Source organism: Danio rerio, chromosome 13, assembly GCF_052040795.2.
Source record: "Danio rerio strain M-AB ecotype USA chromosome 13, GRCz13ab, whole genome shotgun sequence".
In the NCBI taxonomy this organism is placed as follows: domain Eukaryota; kingdom Metazoa; phylum Chordata; class Actinopteri; order Cypriniformes; family Danionidae; genus Danio; species Danio rerio.
This window is the reverse complement of record NC_141033.1, coordinates 5,544,716-5,563,153: the sequence shown is the minus strand read 5'-3', so window position 1 is coordinate 5,563,153 and position 18,438 is coordinate 5,544,716. Positions and strand designations below refer to the sequence as shown.

General features: G+C 42.3%; 1 protein-coding gene and 1 long non-coding RNA gene across 10 annotated transcripts in view; one reads left to right on the top strand and one right to left on the bottom strand.

Moving 5' to 3' along the window:
* Positions 1 to 18,438, top strand: part of meis1b (Meis homeobox 1 b) — a 598,746-nt gene that overhangs the window by 31,633 nt on the left and 548,675 nt on the right. For 7 of the 9 annotated variants that reach the window (XR_015504910.1, XR_015504909.1, XR_015504911.1 and 4 more), the window contains 1 exon segment: positions 6,315 to 6,460. The exons of 1 other annotated variant lie outside the window; for it this stretch is intronic. Coding sequence is in view for 2 of the 8 variants with exons in the window: in XM_087277344.1 (XP_087133470.1) it covers positions 6,315 to 6,460 (146 nt within the window). In the remaining 6 variants the exon portion in view is untranslated. 9 annotated transcript variants of the gene reach the window in all.
* LOC141377105 (uncharacterized) overlaps positions 1 to 18,438 on the bottom strand; it is a 71,161-nt gene that overhangs the window by 21,465 nt on the left and 31,258 nt on the right. The gene's annotated exons all lie outside the window — the stretch shown is intronic.

Below are 18,438 nucleotides of genomic sequence, written 5' to 3'. Positions count from 1 at the left end.
GGTTTAAAAGCGTTCAGATGAGTTGAATTCTGGGCAGACTGCTGCAGTAGTGCTGTTGTTGTGAGCCAGCAAAGGCTCTTAGCTTTTGTTGCGAGCCATGTTCCTTTTTTTAAAAAACACTTTCCTCTCAGCCATCCGGTCTGCCTGGATATCGAACAAAGCTGGCCCTGGAGAAGGTGTCAAAAGCTGTCTGAGAGAGAGAGAGCGAGAGAGGGAGAGGGAGAATAGAGCATGTATACTCTTTGTGAGTGAGTGTGTGTGCTGCCTCGGTGGAATCAGAGGACTCTTAAAGTGTTCCCGTTTGAACCTCACCAGCCTGCCTTTTCTGCCCGCCTTATATCTTCAGATTAAAAAAAAATTACAAAGGAGAAAAATCAATAGTTACACAGTAAAAGTGCTCGACATGAAAGGGTAAACTCAGGGCCCTACACTTTCATTTGACCGTTTTCCCCCCTCGACACACAGACCAGAGGAAGAATGAAACGAGGAGGAGGGGAGGGAAGGGGAGAGGGTGAGAGAGACCTCAGTTTAATGCTGTGTTTGTGCCCCTGGGCCTCAGTACGCTTTCCAACGTGTCGGGGGCTTCAGTGGAAGTGACCCCTACACAGACACGAACGAAAGAGAGCCGTAACATTTGCAATGACATTTTTGCCATCACCTGTGGGTATGTCAGTGGCCTGATCCCGGAGACCTGGGAATATGCATGAAGAGCTCTCAGCTAGAACTCACATGGGTGACTCAGTTTAATTAGAGGCATTATAGCACTGAATATGAGCCACATTATGCACTTATTACTCTCTCCGTTTGTCCCGCTGCGAGGGGATGACAGAGACGCACGAGGTACGGCTGAAAGACTTGTAATTACGCTCTCTTTTCCCCAAATTATGAATTACAGATCTGTCACTGTCATCATACGCGTAAAGAAAGGGGAAGAAAACACTGTCATTATTTAGGATGCCTGCAGTTATTTAAAACCATCATTATTTACTGTCATTATTTAAAACGATTCCCGGGTAATTACGGATTGTAATTACCACTCTCCCAGATTAGTGTTTAGAGTGCTGTTTATTCTTTCATAATTACAAATTCTGAGCAAAAAGTGTTTAACTTAACCAGAGCACAGATACTCAAGCATGCAAGGGTATGCATGCAAACATCACGAGATGCTAGCGATCAAATCTCAAAGAGTCAACATAACTGCAAATCCGCCACATTGTCGCCATGTCGCATCTCATTAAACCCTCTGCTTTCCTTTATATTTATCCTACAAATTCAGAAACCAGAGGAGCTAAGGACATTTTGCGAGAAAGGCAAGTGATTGCAGTCAGCAGACCGCTACTAATGTTTGTATGTATTTTAGGAACAGAAAATGTATGGTGGGGCAAGCGTGCACGGAAAGCTCCCTGCTAATCTGAGTGTCTCTTGTTGGGAATCATACCGCAGGAATTCCTGCATGTTCTGAATATTTTTGAGGTGGGAGGCGCTTGTGACCCATGCAGAGGGAACCCCCGCTGCCTGGTCCATTCTAACCATGTGAATGGCCTGAATACAATGAACCCAGCTTTATCTTTTTCTTCCCCGACCCTCCCCATTCGCCCACTCTCTTTATATGCGACTCTGTTTATGTGAGAGTGTGTGTGTGTGTGTGTGTGTTCGAACGAAGAGTGTGTGAACATGTGTGAATGTGTGCATAGTGAAAAGAAGGCGGATGGCGGGCCCTGAAGGCTGAGCCTCTGCAGGACTAGGAGAGCTGTAGTACAGTCAGTATGTTTGAATGCTAAGGGAGAGCGAGAGAGCAGCACAGGTCACCTGACTCTCTCTGCAGGGAGAGGCCAGGGGTGCTCTCGAAATCATCCATGGACCAAATGTGGTGTAAAGCAAAAGCCAATCTGTTTCCACAGCTTGGTCCCATCCATCCGACCATGGCCAATAAAATTTAGTCAAAACACTTAAAATTGGCCAAGACGCTGTACTCCATGAGCTACGACGGCCTCGCTTAATAACTGCTGAAAATATGAATATTAGATTTTAAAAAGAAGCATTTGCTGTGCATAGATGCTGCAATGCCTATTGGCATTCTTACAATTGTTAAATGCCCTGTCCATCATAGCTTGGACAAACAGGTGTCCGATCCCCCAAATAAACATTCGTTACATGGAAATGTGCTTGACGGATTGGAAGTGTCATTCTGCTAATTAGTAAAGCAGCAGAAAAATGGCTGACACTTCGATGTTGTGTACTCATAAGTAAAGAGGAACAGGTAGTGCCCTTTTTGAGTAATCAGATCATAACAGATTAGCCTACATCTTTCTGATAATGTCAGAAAGCGCCTTGAGTATGTGAGAGAGAGAGAGAGTGGTCAAGGCAGAGACGGAGAGAGAGATGGCTAGAGAGATCGGGAGACAGGTATCAAGATGGAGTGGATGAGCCAATCGGAAGAGTTGGCTGACAAAGGCTCGTTGGGAAGCTAACCTGATTTTAGCAGCAGCCAGGCAGCTAGAGCGTCACAGGCTGATCTCATGCGTGAATGTGTGTGCGCGTACGAGGGGGTCATAAAAAATTCTCTCCCTGGTTAGCCGCGGGGCATCCTCCTCAGCCTCTGGCCTGCTCCAGTCACTGGCCTGCTCTCTAATTGCTGCATAGACTCCACCACACATGGTCAGATGAGATGACATTTTCCTCTCTGTCAGTGGCGAACCGGACCGTGTGTCCCCCCTCCCTGCAGTAGTTGCTAAGACGCTGTCATAACCCATTAGCAGTTGGCCAAAGTTCGCCCGTGGCATTTCCTCATGGCATCAGCGAAAAGGCGCATAAATCTGCCAGTGGAGCCTGCTGCTGGACTAATGAGGCTGTGAGCTTGTTTATGGACTAGCATCATTTTTATGATTATTTCCACCTTTTCAGTCTTGCCGCCATCATTCGTCTTTATTTGGCACGGGAAGAGTGTGGAAGCTGTTGTGGGCTGACATTTTGACACAAAAGTGTCGTATAGACACTGCCATATGCCTGTGCTGACCCACCAATGGTAAAATAGATTAGCCCTTGTCGAATAAGGTGGATCGGTATTAAAGATGGAAATACCAATACAATTGACAGTGATAAGCACATACCTATTTCCTGACATGCTGAAATAGGTGTCCTGAGAAAAGGCATGTTTATGACAGCAGTAGATCTTGTAAAAAAAAGTCAGGGGAGAGACACCTTTTTAACCAATCATAAGTGCTTAATTCTTGGGTTTTGGTTTTAGTTGAAATGAGCAACTTTGCAGAAGTTGGACAAGTGTCAAAAATAATTTAAAATATATATGGGACGCGATGGTGCAGTAGGTAGTGCTGTTGCTACACATTTTGGCATTTCTGTGTGGAGTTTGCATGTTCTCCCCGCGTTCGCGTGGGTTTCTTCCAGGGGCTCCGGTTTCCCCAACAAGTCCAGAGACATGCGGTACAGGTAAATTGGGTAAGCTAAAATTGTCTGTCGTGTATGTTTGGGAATGAGAGTGTATGGTATGTTTCCCAGTGATTGGTTGCAGCTGGAAGGGCATTCGCTGCGTAAAACAAATGCTGGATAAGTTGGGGGTTCATTCCGCTTTGGCGACCCCAGATTAATAATGGGACTAAGCCGAAAGGAAAATGAATGAATAAATTAATGAATATATATATATATATATATATATATATATATATATATATATATATATATATATATATATATATATATATATATATATATATATATATATTGTTTATTGTCACACTATTAGCAACAGGCTAACATTTTGATGGGAACTTGCTCTGTAGACACCTCCATGTGCTTACACTGACACTAAAAAAGCTAAAAAAAAAAAAGCAATGAAAGTAGTTCCAGACTTGACTAAGTTAGGTCAGTATCAAATTGCGTCAAAATGGAAATCCCAATAAAATTGACAGCTTTTCTTTCCCTCCCCCTTATTTGCCTTGAAGGTCTAAGCCTTCAGAGGTCAGTTTTTAGGCAATAATACTGGGCAATGAAGGTTAAACAGTTCAAAATGGCCAGAAGAGGCGGAAGACAAAAGCTCAAGAGAGCACACACGCAACAGAGTTACCTCAGACATCACTCAAACACCCCTGCCCTCCTTTACTCTTTCGTTGTACCCCCCTTCCCTCTTCCTCCGTCTGACCTGATATCCAGTGTTTGCTTCTGTTTTGCTAAGTCGCATGGGACAAGCCCTGGGTTTATTATTTTAGGCTTTGCTGAACACGAACTAGTCTTTACACCGGATTTGGAGCATTTGCTTCTAATGAAAATGGTGTCTTAGATTACAAACCAGCGGTGCCACTGCCTTCCCAGATGGGAGCCTGGAAGTTCTATTTGCCTAAAAACTGTCGGAAGACAAACTGCTCTCTAAGCCAGGGCTGTTTTTGGCATTAGTTAATGATGTAATCGAAACTAGCCTTAAAGTTATTTTGTACTCCCCCCCACTTGCCTGTGTATGTTGCAGTGGGCGATTCAGCAATGGTCAGTTTCTCAGTAAGTGACTGACTGAGGGAAAGTGCCCTTGTGTAAAAGGCAAAGCCATTGTATCTACATAAGTCTTCACTTAAAAAGTCTCAGCCTTTTCTAGGGCTTCTCTCCTAGGCGGAGAGGGCTGGCGGAGTGTTTTATATGGAATGTAGAAAGCCTTCGCTCTCCTAATGGCGTATATAATTCAGGTGCCCGCAAGGCATGCTTTCAGGAATTCTTTTGCCTGAGGTAATGGGGAGCAAAGACTCTTTTAGACCCTTGATTATTCTATTGATGCATGGAGCTGGGAAAAAAAATTATCTCCAACCGGATTACTGCAGACATTTCCATTAATTATCAATGATACAGGTGCCTTATGTCGCTGACTGAAAGCTACAGCTAGAGAAAGAGTTAACCCACCATAATCTCTCTGTACGAATAGCGCTGGGGCTTTTGGAAGTGCTTTATACGTAATCAATAAGTTACTCTCTCGGTTCCTGTGCCTCCGCTATGGAAAAACCCTTGCAATGTGTGGTTGTTTGCCTCGCTCGTGTTTCTTTTATGGTTTATTATCGGAATTGTGAGTTCATAATACCAATTATCAGAAGTCTTCTTAGAGGCATGTTTGGGCTCTCATTGAGGGAGAATATGTACGATAATTGGGGATCTGAATAAAATCATCATGCATAAGCAAACAGGCGATGTGAAGCTGAAAAGGCGACGTAAGCCATCTCCTCTGCTCTGGTATGTTCAGCTGCCCATTATGAAGTCTTATCGAGCACCCACAGGTTGCTGCAAGCACCCATGCAGCATTGTTATTAAAATGCAGCTCTTTAAGAAGCTGCTGCCATTTTGTGCGGCAGCCATATTCAACCCCCCTCCTTCCCCCTTTTTCATAGTGTGTAACTGCTCCACCTGAGGTAAAAAGACACCGGGCGCGCTTCAATCAATATTTCCCTGGGATAATGAAGACTAAATCTCTCTGTCATTCTCAATTCTTTGGTGACTCGCTGTGTTGGAAGGCAGGGGGGAAATGCAACCTTACAAGTCCATTGTGCTCTCTTTCTTTCTCTCTGAGATTTGCGTGGGGGTGAGAAATGGGGGTTATTTATAAAAGTATTAAAAATGAATGCATTGAGATGTGACGCTTCAAAGTGATATTGATGCACTGTTGTTGCCACAGTCATATCATCCTGCAGCCCAAGACTGGTTACTCACTGAAGCTAAGCATTGCTGAGCCTGGTCAGTACCTGGATGGGAGACCGCATGGGAAAACTAGGTTGCTGTTGGAAGTGGTGTAAGTGGGGCCAGCAGGGGCCACTTAACCTTCAGTCTGTGTGAGTCCTAATGCCCCAGTATAGTGAAGAGGGCACTGTCTTTCGGATGAAACTTCAAACTTAGGTCCTGTGGCAATTAAAAATTCCATGGTTACTTCGCGTAAAGAGTAGGGGTGTAACCTCTGGCCAAATTCCCTCCATTGGCCCTTAACCGCCAAGGCCTCCCCGAATTGGCTCTATCTCTGTTTCTCCACTACCCCTAGAGCTAGTGTGTGGTGACCGCACAGGCGCCATTGTCCTGTGGCTCCCATTGCATCATCCAAGTGGATGCTGCACACTGGTGGTGGTGTGAAGAAAACCCTCTAAAGACCCTCCTTTTCACCCTAGCAATCGCTTTGGATGTATGGCCATACACAATAAATGCGCTATATAAATACACATTACTTACTTGTAAGCTTACCTTTATTGCCTATGTTTTCTTAAAAAGCAAAGCCTGTTTATGTGTTGCTATTAGTGACTAGGTCCTGACCTCTGTGTTTTTGCTGTACATTTTGACAGGTGATGGTCTGGACAACAGTGTGGCATCACCCAGCACAGGAGATGATGACGACCCTGACAAGGAGAAGAAGAGGAACAAAAAACGCGGAATCTTTCCTAAAGTGGCAACAAACATTATGAGGGCATGGCTCTTCCAGCACTTGACGGTGAGTCCAGTAATATGATATTTCAGCCTGATCGTAAGTATTTTACGTTTTGCCAGTTTAGTGGCTAATTCGTACGAGTTCAGTCGTACGAAATGGTACGATTTTAAAGAGGAGGAGTGGCACCTAACCCCACCCCTAACCCCAACCGTCATTGGGGGATGAGCAAATTGTACTAAATTGTACAAATTAGATCGTACGAATTCATACGAATTAGCCACTAAATGAAAAAGGTACGAATTGCCGTGAGATTGTTGAATATTTCCTCTTTTTTGCTTCTCTTTGAGTATTCTTTAACTGCACGCTGCTCTTCAAATGCCTTGAAGTGGTCAACGCACATGCTTGCTTACACACACAAACATTCACTTTATCTTGCCTAGCCTTAATCACACACGTTCAGTTTTTTAGCCAAGAAAAAGAAAATAACAGCCTGAAGGCAAAGATACGAAAGATAGGATATATATAATAGTACTTTATCATGTTCCATTCTTTTTTAGAGTTGCTTGTAGTGTATTTGTAGGAACTATCACACGTACAGTGCATATTAGAGTGTTATCTATGGTAGCAATTACTGAAGATGTACACGTCAAGGTTTATAAATGTGTATCAAAATGACGACTAAAAGTAGTTAACATATATAAGCCAAGTGTAAAATTCGAAATATTTTTAGGGCCGTTGCACATCTAGGTTATAGGATAGCTGGTGTTTTTGGGGCTGGTGGTTAGTTCTCTTACTGTGGCTGTCCACACCTGCCATAGAGAAGAAGTGATAGAGCATCACAGGCCATTGATGTGGTTGGCTCTTCCTCCTGCTTTGATGGATTTCACTTCCTCTATTTCATTTACCACAAAGTAATCGGAGTGCTGTCAAGACACCACTTATCTCCATATATCTACCCTTCTCCCAGGCTTAACACACCTCTGCCAGTCTCTCTCTCTCTCACTCATACGCACACATGCACAACTCATAATGATAATGTCTCTTAATTAAAGACAGTGAAATGTTCACGTAGGCCTATTTTCAATAAACATATTACTTAAGCCTTCACTCATTTGGTGTTTCGCTTTATGACTGAAGTAGCTATTATGGCCCAGCAATCATGTATTTTCAGGTGTTGAAAGCAAATGTGTTTCTAACCATACTGGAGTCAAAAGGCAGTCCATTTGATCAGTGCCAAAAGCCTCCACATGCTCACCCCCACCCCACCCATTCCTACATCTGTGGCCCAGAAACTATGCCTGAGCCCCCAAGAACATCACCTGCCCCAAGCACACACACACACACACACACTCCACCCCCATCCACTACCACCTTTAGCGGCCCCAGGAGAAAGGTGTGTGAAAAGAAAGCCATTTACTAGTTCACACAGACACACACGCATACATACACGCGGACAAAAGTGTAGAATACCCACAATAACACAGAATGATGGAAGTTCAGTTTCCTATTTATCTTGGCTGACTATTATAGTGGACAGTATTGAAGTGTTTGTTTGTTTTCGTGGGACAAAACTATCCTCAAGATTGTTAAATATATATATATATATATATATATATATATATATATATATATATATATATATATATATATATACATATATGAGCAATTCCATGCAAATGTCAAAAGTTTTCACTGAAATATCGAAACCGTTTCTGCGTTTTTAGTGTAAGCAAGTATTTTACAGCACTTTAGAAATACTCAAGAATGTCTGTCGGGGTTTTCAAACTATTATATTTGATTTATCAAAATCACACAAGTGGCAATTTCACATATGTCACATCCATAATGGAGAGATGTCACATCCATAACGGAACTTTTTCCTCATAAATGCAAAAAAAAAAAAAGTTAAATAAAATAAAATCAATTGTTTTTGTTCTATAGAGAGAACTCTTATCCTTTTAATTAGCATTATTTCTTTTGGGTCGTGCAGTTTAATTCCCAGATTTCTACGAAGTATATTGTAACTTGCGTACTTTTTTCGTCACATCCATAACGCATGTTTATTTCCCTCATTTCAAGTACAAAATATGTTTATAGATTGATATTTTTCTGCTCCCATAACTCTGTGGTCAGTTGTTTTGGAAAATATAAACAGATATTTCAATGTAATGTTAACATATACTTTCTCTGTGAATTTATGTTTTGAGATTTTACTGTAAATGTCACATCCATAACGCTGGAATAGCTCATATCTTAAATCATGTGGTTTGTTCGATGTTCTGTTAAATTTAAGCCTTCAGACTTGATTTTTCACCCTGGCAAGCCTTTAGCAGTGCTCAATCAATCACGTGGACACTTTTTCAAACAACCACATATCTATGAACAAGTACACTTCACTAAAAGACTATAATCATAATGAGTGCATAGGATATTTTTGTTTTAGAGGTATTTGCAATGACAGCTTTCGGTAGAAGACTGTAGTGTTTAAAAGTATTGATACACATTTGTGACCCGCACACCAGTCATGAGTGTGAAGTTTGTTGAGGTAGGACACTATTTAGCTGGGGATAGAAGTATTTGAAAATCTGGAATCTGAGCGTTAAAACAATTAAAATATTGAGAGAATTGCCTTTAAAGCTGTCTAAATTAAGTGCTTAGCAATGCACAGTACAAATTAAACAAATGTTATAAAAATATCTATATTTACCATAGAAAATTTACTAAATATCTTCATGCAGCACAATCTTTACTTAATATTCTAATGATCTTTATCATAAAAGTAAAATAGATAGGCGACATGGTGTCTCAGTGGTTAGCACTGACACCTCACAGCAAGAAGGTTGCTGGTTTGAGTCCCGGCTGGGCCAGTTGGCATTTCGGTGTGGAGTTTGCATTTTTTCCCTGTGGGTTTCCTCTGGGTGTTCCGGTTTCCGCCACATTCTAAAGACATGCGCTATAGGTGAACTGAATTAACTAAATTGGCCTTAGTGTATGTGTGTGAATGAGTGTGTATGGATGTTTGCCAGTACTGGGTTGCAGCTGAAAGGGCATCCGCTGTGTAAAATATATGCTGGATAAGTTGGGGGTTCATTCAGCTGTGGTGACCCCTGATGAATAAAGGGACTAAGCCAAAGGAAAATGAATGATTGAATGAATGAATGAATGAATGAATGAATGAATGAATGAATGAATGAAGTAAAATAGCTCATTTTGACCCAAATAATGTATTTTGGTCATTTAAAAATATACCAGGGGTGGCACAGTGTCTAGCATTATTGCCTCACAGCAAGAAAGGTCGCTGGTTCGAGCCCCAGCTGGGTCAGTTTGTGTTTCTGTGTGGAGTTTGTATGTTCTCTCGTGTTTGCACCGATTTCCTCCCAGTGCTCCGGTTTCCCCCACAAGAAATCAAAGAATGCAGTATAGGTGAATTGAATGAGCTAAATTGGCCGTATTGTATGTGTGAATGCGAGAGTGTATGGGTGTTTCCCAGTTCTGGGTTGCAGCTGGAAGGGCATCCGCTGCAAAAACATGTGCTGGATAATGTGGCGGTTCTGATGTGGCGACCCCTGATCAAATAAAGGGACTAAGCCAAAGGAAAATGCATAAATGAAAAATATAGCCATACACCAAAAAACTGGGTTTGTGGTCCAGTTTCACATTTATTTGAACTTGCACATTGAATAGTCTGCTTTCACCTCTACAAAGCGAAATAACAAAATGATAAAAGATAGAATCTCCAATAACATGACTTCAGAATTCCTTCAATAAAAAGTATCTTAGAAGATACAAAATAACTATATACAGATAGAAAAAGAGATGAAAACGCAGTTGGCTTTGATCCTGATCCAGAAAAAAAGTGTCGCTTTGCTTGGATCGAAGCATAAATGGAAACACTCTGCCGTAAATAGGTTTGCACAGCACTCCTTACGGCAAACTCAAGAAATTAGACTCATTTCACTCCCTGTGTCGAGTGCTTCCCTCTGACAGCTCAGCATTTGTGTGGGGAACAAAACAACACGCAGCACGTGAGGCACGGATGACTGACCTCACGGACAATGCCGTCGTCTCGCCTTCCGTCTCCAACTGGCTTTTACTTAAAGGACATTGGAAAGTTTCAACTAGAGATGTAAGAGAAAGTGTGAGAGCGCAGGATTGACGGAAGAGGTAGTTTCCGATACCTCTGATGTCCCTTTTCCTCTGAATCGATGTGTGCAAAGGAACACTCCTCAGGTCTGGCCCTTGGAGATAAAGACAATTACCAAACAGCACACACAGAGGATGGCTGTCTGTCTTAGTCAAGTACATATAAAGTACAGGACATATGTATTGTGCAGTATATGGACTAACCACAGCAAAAATGCACTCCTTGCATGTACCATTGTGCAGAGACGGAAGAGTGAAGTGGGTGGCGGTACAAGATTACACTGAAGAGCAATTCGATGGAGGAGAGGAAAACAATAAGCGGAATGGTGAAAAGGCAGAAAAGACGGTGAAGGCTTATGGGGTTGATACACCCTGAAGCTGCCCCTTTAATCAGATGTTTTCAGTTGCTAGTTGGCTTGTATGGAGAATAGAAGAGGGTGTTTTGCGGGTCTGAGAATAGCATGAGGAAGAGAGGGAGAGATGCTAGCTAATTACCCGCCACTCACAAGTGTTTTAGCATGCTGTAAAGTCGGCGTGAACACATTCCAATAAACTTTGTGGTGAAGTAAAAAAAAAAAAAGGAAAGAAAAACAAAACAAGAGGCCCTTAACTTGTGTTATTTTTCCTGCTTTAACTGTTGTTTGTTTTTTTATTTTATCTGAACAAAGATAGTGTGATTGTGCCAGGCATCCTGGAGAGGAATGCTGGGTGCACTGAGCAGCTTTCCTGTTCCCGTGGCCGTGAAATTGGACTCTTTGCCCCCCTCCTTCCCATTCCTTGTTCCCTCCTGATTTTCACCCTCTATCTCACAAACAGTATTTTCTTGTTTAATTTAACAAGAAATGAGTAATAAATGAAAGCCATTGCCCCAAATCCCGCTGTGCTCATGTTTTTGCACTCAGCTCCCCAGTGAAAGGGCAATTTGCGAAATTATGTGATAGAGTAATTAGATGAAAGCTAGGCTTCAGATTGTTGCTACGCAGCTCTAGTAAGGACAGATCCTGGAACAGCCGAATATTAGGCTGGCATGCTGGGCTCTGGGCTTCATCCTGTTTGTACACAGAACCAGAAAGCGGGAGGGAGCCTCCATCACAGCTCGTAAAAAGCAAACCACAGCACAATGTGCGATTGCCTATTTTTTTCCCTCAATTTTACATGCTGCTTGTGTTCAAAATGAAACTGGAAGGCATAATCACTTTTAATGCAATTAGGCTCCAATTTAGCACCCTCTTCACACACATGTAACAATTCTGGTGGAGGCAACATTCTTGTTTTTGCGTGCGTCTCTCTCTGTGTGTGTGTGTGTGTTTTCTCTCTTACTCGCTGAGAGCACATTTTGCCAAACCTCAACTGTGCTGCATCTTGAGCAGAACCAGGTGTGAAAAACGCTATAACTCATTTCTGCACTCGATGGAGTGAATCGTGCAGAGGACCCTGAGCTGGTTGGACCAGCAGGAGGGGGAACAGGCTGTGTCCTCTTCGGGGAATTGGGCTGAATTTGTTGCCCCATAGTTAGAGGATGGAGTTGGGGGGGGGGAGAGTTGGCTTTGAGTTGGCCTGCTGATGATTTCCTGGGCAAAATTACAGATGTTCAGCATATGACCTCCTCAAAAATGGAGTGCTTGGAAAGCTCAGAGGGGTTTTCAAAAGGCTGGACTTCTCAGTTTTTCTTTAAAACAACACTGGCAGGGAGTCATTTTTTAAAATGTCCATTTTATTTCATTCTTTTAAGTCAACTTAATGTACTCTTAAATGTGCACCACATTAATCAAAACTTTGCAGAAGCATATTTTGGTGTTTGCTTTGTATAGCAAAATAGAAGTGAGATGGATTTGTTATGACCAAAATAAAGAGTCTCACTTAAGAAAAAAAAAAAAGTCGTTTTTGTAGGGATTCAATGAAAATAAGACTCTCGGCAGAAATGTCTAGATCCACTTGGCCGAAAACCGAAAATGCTTTGTAATAATTATTTATTATTTAAAGTCAAAAAAAGTAATTTTGTATGACATAAAAAAATGACTTAATTTATACATATATAAAACACACACACACACACACACACACACACACACACACACACACACACACACACACACACACACACACACAGGTGAATAAAAATTAAATAACCATATTTTATTAACAGTGAACCAGTAATGAAGTGTGTCCTGTCAGCAAATTATTTGAGCAGACTTTGCTGTTCCTGTGAGGATGTGTGGTTCATGCATAGATAACACGAGTAGAATATCCAGAGTGGAATATTGAGCTATTTTGAACTTACGATACATGTGCAAGCTAATTAACGATACTCTCCGCTGCATTTGTCAGTGCTGCAACAAGCTATTGAAATGAATGGGTTCATAGCACAGGACTTTCCGCAACTGGTGTGAAAGCATCTTCAAACTACAAAGTGACTACAGTTGGATGGAGAGTGAAAGCAGCATGCTAAACACTGCTGGGCAGTGTAGTCCAGCAAAGCCTATAATTGGTTAATATTTTTGGTCATTTCTCTTTTAGCCAAAAATAAAAAATGCCATTTCTGGTCAATAATTTTCAGTGCATCCACACTTATTTGTATTTCTCAGCATTATATACAACCCCCATGTTTTCTGTAAGTTGGAATACTGCATGAAGACTTGTACGAAGAGATAAGGTCATGTCACTCATATCACTAAAGCAACTGGATGCCCAGACAGAAGCGTTCAGCCGATGCAGTTATTATTTTAATAAAAGATTTAAGATAACTTAAAATGCAAACATTACAAAGCACAACAATAAAGTGTCTAAGCAATACATCATTTCAAATATATTGTTGCAACATGGATTATAGACTAACAGTTAAGTTGTCAGGCATGGTATTTATTTTTAATCAAATACTGTCATCAAACTACTTCATGGTAGTGCATGGTAAAATGGCATTCTCGTAAACCAGTTTTAGGCATGGTAACAGTTAGCCAAGACCTCACTCTGAATGGCCATGTCAAAAAACAAAACAAAACAGAAAAAAACACCCCAGCCATTAAAAGTCAGAGGTCAATCAGGCCTCAGATGCCATTAGCCCATGGTTGTTTATTGCCAAAGCCCTGAGATGTCAGCGCACTGGTCACCCTTGGCAACCCCAGAAAGGCACTCGTCATTTGTCCTGGTGGGAAACTCTATGCACAAGTTGTATCTCACCTTTAACACACCAGAGCAAACCTCAAGTGAGCCATGTGCATACACAAATCAAGCAACCACCATTTGTCACTCCTTAGGAACTGAAGCTCTGAGTGTATATTGTTTTTACTTTCTTTCATTCATTTTTAACCTAAGCAGAAAGTCCATGCAGATTAATATTTGCAAATTCAATTTAGCAGCCTAAGGTCGCTGGTTATTTCTTAATTCCATCTAAGTAGCAGTGAGTACTGGAGGCGCCACAAAATCGAAATAGCTTCAAGGAATTTTTCAGACAGTTGGACTCAAGCACTGTTGATTTTTCATGACTCTATGTGTACTTTCTGAACTGTGTATTTGCTGTTTTAACATGTTTCATGCAGCCAACTGGATCTCTACCTCAGCTGTTGTAACTTTTTTTAGGCTGTAGTGTTTTTGTTTGTAAGGACACATGTTTATTTGTGTGTGTGTTTGGAACCAATGACTTAATGCCTTTTATAAAACTTGGTGTCAAAGAAGAGGCAGCTGAGTCAATCTTAGGGCTGTGGCTGCCCATTGAGGCAGGATGCGCCCTCCCCCCCCCTGCTCCTACATCTTGTAATGAAAACATCATCAATTACCCCACTGACAGGCCCCTGGGATGTGGGGCAGGCAACTCTTTGGGGCTGGTCTTTGTGGATAGACCGCCCCATGCACCCCCACCTCTCACCCCTAGAGAGGGAAAGAGAGAGAGGGTGTAAAAAGACTGTATATCCATCATTGGCAAGACTTCGAGGGTGACAGCGTAAAAGGCCTTGGTGTGTCATGGGTAGAATGGATCGAATTGGCAGACTCCACATGGTGCAAGGAGAGGTGGATGGACGCTGCTCTGTCACTGTTGACACGGCCTTTCAAAGGCCATCTGTGCACTGATTGATGAGCACCACATCGGTAAACCTTTTTCTAACGAAGCCCACCATGGCGTCCCCAGCATCAGCTGTACCTTTAGACTAAGGCGTTGGAACAAAGAAAGAACAGTGTTTAACAGTGTTTGCTTTATCTTTCTGTGTCCAGACATTGTGGATTTCCTCCCTTCCTCTGTTGTATTCCAGAAAAGCAGTTACATTTTACTTCATGTAACCTGGAGTATAGCAAGTCCAAAGGAGAGTCCTACACTCCAACCAGTCTTCTTCAGTACTCTAAAGAACATGCCACTTCAACCACTGGTGCAATCACATCAGTGAAGACTGTGTTCATATACTCAATTGTTTTCTAAAAACTCACAGGTGGGCCTCACCGAATTCCAGCTGTGCAACTTGTTAACATGCATTCCAAGGCAGTTTCATTAGTTCATCCGTTGTCAGTTAGAGAAAGTTATACTTCGGCCCGCTGTATCATAGCTGCATTATATTTCATTATCAGATACTTGTGAAGAGTTAGCAGCTTGCGACTGTTGAGTGTGAGATCATGGTAGGCCTGCATGGTCTCCTGTCTGCACACCAGCTCATGACCCGAACATGAGATGCCATGCAGTCTATTGCTCAGCTCTAGTTGTGTGTAAATCGCTCTAAAATGCTGTGTCAGCATGAACCCCTCAGCTTGTTTTTGGAAGAAGCTTGGAACTCAGGTGTGGTGCAAGGTTATCCTAATATCACCCCATTCTGAGCAGTGCGTCTGTCAAAGTAGTTCAGTTGCCCACTGTAGAAGTACAGTCTAAAAATCTTGAAATCTGAAACAATCCATTTATCATACATTGTCGGTGTTAGTTTGGTTGTCATTGGCATGGACTTATAAAGAATTTGAAGGATGTTAATCAGGGATTATGGTAGGTGCTTGATCCACAATTGCCAGAGCTGGGAAGGGCAGATGATACATAAGGTGACATGAGGACAATGAAAAGAGCAACGATGTACAGATGTCTTTTGCCTGTTTGAATCTTTGAATTAGTCTAGCTTGGTCTGTTCATTAAAGCATCTTAATCTGAGGTGTATTGTTGGCCCTAATATATGGTGTTATTCTATGGTCTTGCCAAAAGGTAAAGGTCTATTTGTGCTTTTAGATGTTGTTATGTGTGGCGATTCAGACCAGGCTTTGCTGATTTACCCTAGCTATGCTGTAATCGTCAGTGCTCAGGGATCTTTCCGCCTGCAGTCAGCAGCTCAATACCTTTTACTTACAGCCACTGCAGAGCATTCCCCCACAGAGCAGAGCTCCAGCAGTCTGTCCCAGATACTCTTGGCTCACTCTGTTTGTGTGTGCATGTGCGCGCTAGTGTATGCCTGATGGATTATATGGCAGCAGAGACGCGGTAATCAGTTTGCACGTTTGCTGAACTAATTTATCAATTCGGTTCCTCCTACTTGTAATCTCAGCCATGCGTGCTGCTTTGAGCTCATTGTGCTTTTCATCTGGGGACAAACAGTTCTTCAGGAGAAAACGGCGCTACCCCCAGGCCACTTGATGGGGCTTTTTTCTCTTCATATAAGAGTCACAGCACATCAACAGCATAATTGTCTGGCAGTGTGTCTAAATAAAGTATACATGGATAAAAATGCATTTACTAATTTTTGCTTGTTTCAGACACACCTACACTGACACTTTGCATTACCCAATTCCACTTTGTTAATGAAGCGGGCTAAAACTGAAAAGATGGGCAAGCAGAGTCTATCATTAACTCTCTTGGAGAGAGGATAAATTCAATTATTTTATACCATCATGAGTAAGTGCATAAATTGTTTAATGGAACTAGCATGTCCTGTGCACTGAATCTAAGACCCTTTTAAAGTGCCGTTGTCTTTGTTGTCATTGATTTCCCAAGGCGATGAACAAAGGGGAAATGGTCTCCGATACTTAAAACCTCTTAGATTTGTCTTATTTGCTTTAACTTTATCCAGGACCTGGCACATGCTCAACTATTGAATAGGATTCTCTCCATTTAGCTCTGATAGTGGATCTTGACCTTTTCCTGCCGCACTGAGTGCATGGTGTTTCCTGTCGCAATAAGGGATGCATGGCTGCATGGGAGCTGCATTGAGAGCACCTGCTGATCCATGTCATCCCCATGGAGATTGCTGCACACAGCCAGGGGATCACTCCCCTTGGTGTGAGGCATCTGCGATGTGTCTCTTGAACCAGACGTGGCCGCATTTCATCAGATTAGATTCAGATGTTAATAGAAATTGTGAGATCTCTAGGAGAAAGAAAAAGACCGTGGGCCTGACTGCCTTTTTAATTTTTCTTTCTGTTATCAGTTGAGTGTTTCGGCTGTGCTGGAAAAGGAAGCAGACAGAAGTAAGGCGCTGCTCACTTGTTTGTTACGACAGATTAAGTCATTGATTTGTATAAGCTGTGCACCGATGGAGAAGGATCTGTCTTCCGTTCGGAGACAGAGAAGGAGAGTGAAATAAGAGACAGAAAAAAGATAAAACATGATCCGAACAGAAAAGGGGAGCAGAAAATGCCTCTGTGTTCTTCTTTCCTTCATTCTTCCCACTTTTATCCAGGCAGTGAAATGACATAAGGGAGCAATTGTAAAATACCTTTACCTTCTTTTAACTTTTTTTCCAACCGTGACCAGGTTTCTCCTCCCCTCCAGGCCCTCCATTGAACATTAATTAAAATGGCCAGGGCAAAAGGGTAATTATGATAATAACATAATAATATCGCACAGGTTATTAGAATTTTTTGTGGTTCCGAAATTGCTTCCTTTGAGTATCACATTTCAGTGGAATTAGCTAAAGGATAATTTCCTTGAAAGTAAAGGCATTGGAAAGGATTCTTTGGTCAAGGTGCAATATGGTAACCCGATTCTCTTAACATTTAATGCACCATGAGTTCCTGCTCCTGCCACTCGGCCCCCACCTTCAACAAGCCAGTTTTGGCTGCTGGGAAGCAGGAGGGTGGAGTAGCTTGTGTACCGAAGCATGCGTTAATAGCACTGCTTTGCATTTCACTCGCAGCCCTCTTGACAATAGCTAAAACAATCATTTGGGTGTTTATCAGCTTTAAATGATGGTAAGCCACGTTGATTTTGTGTGTCAAGCAATGCTGGTAGCTGGCACTCTCCAATGTGGGGCCGGTCAAGGTGTAATGTAGCTCTTTGTACGTGATGCTTCCTGACAGACTTCAGATCTGGATCTTCATCCCCAAAGATATTAGACTCCCCCGCCAAGTGCCAGCAGCCCACCTCCAGCTGTGGTTGGCGTGGCACGGCACGGTGCAGCTGAATTGCTTTTGAATGTTCCCCCTCAAATAGGCTGTAATTACAAGCTTAAAGAGGTTTAGTGGTCCAGTAAACTACATAATCACCCCTGAATTAGCCCGGGCTCATCAGCCGCAGTCCACCAAGCTCCAGTCAGTGTTTGCAGGCTGGCCCCCTTATTACCGTGTGACTGTGAACAGCAGGTGTGGAACAACACGCATCCCTTTTAAACACAGCCTCCCCACCCTTCCATTGCGATCTGTAATGAGACTGAATAAAAGACTGCCTACACTACTGTCACTGACATTAGATCAGCACCTGAACCTGGCTTACCTCATTGCAGTCCTTTTTTTACTTGAAAGCTATAGGCCACCTCATGAAAAATATAGCTCTGCGCTCTATGTAAATCTATTCAAATACCAGCCACTGTCTTCAAATAAGGTGGCTTACAAATCCGGGTGTCCAGATATGTGTTATCCTGTCTTTTGCCTGTTGCACTTTGCATTTTTAGATGCAAAGCCCTTAGCTCAAATTTGATAATGTTTATTTAACACATTGAGGAGTT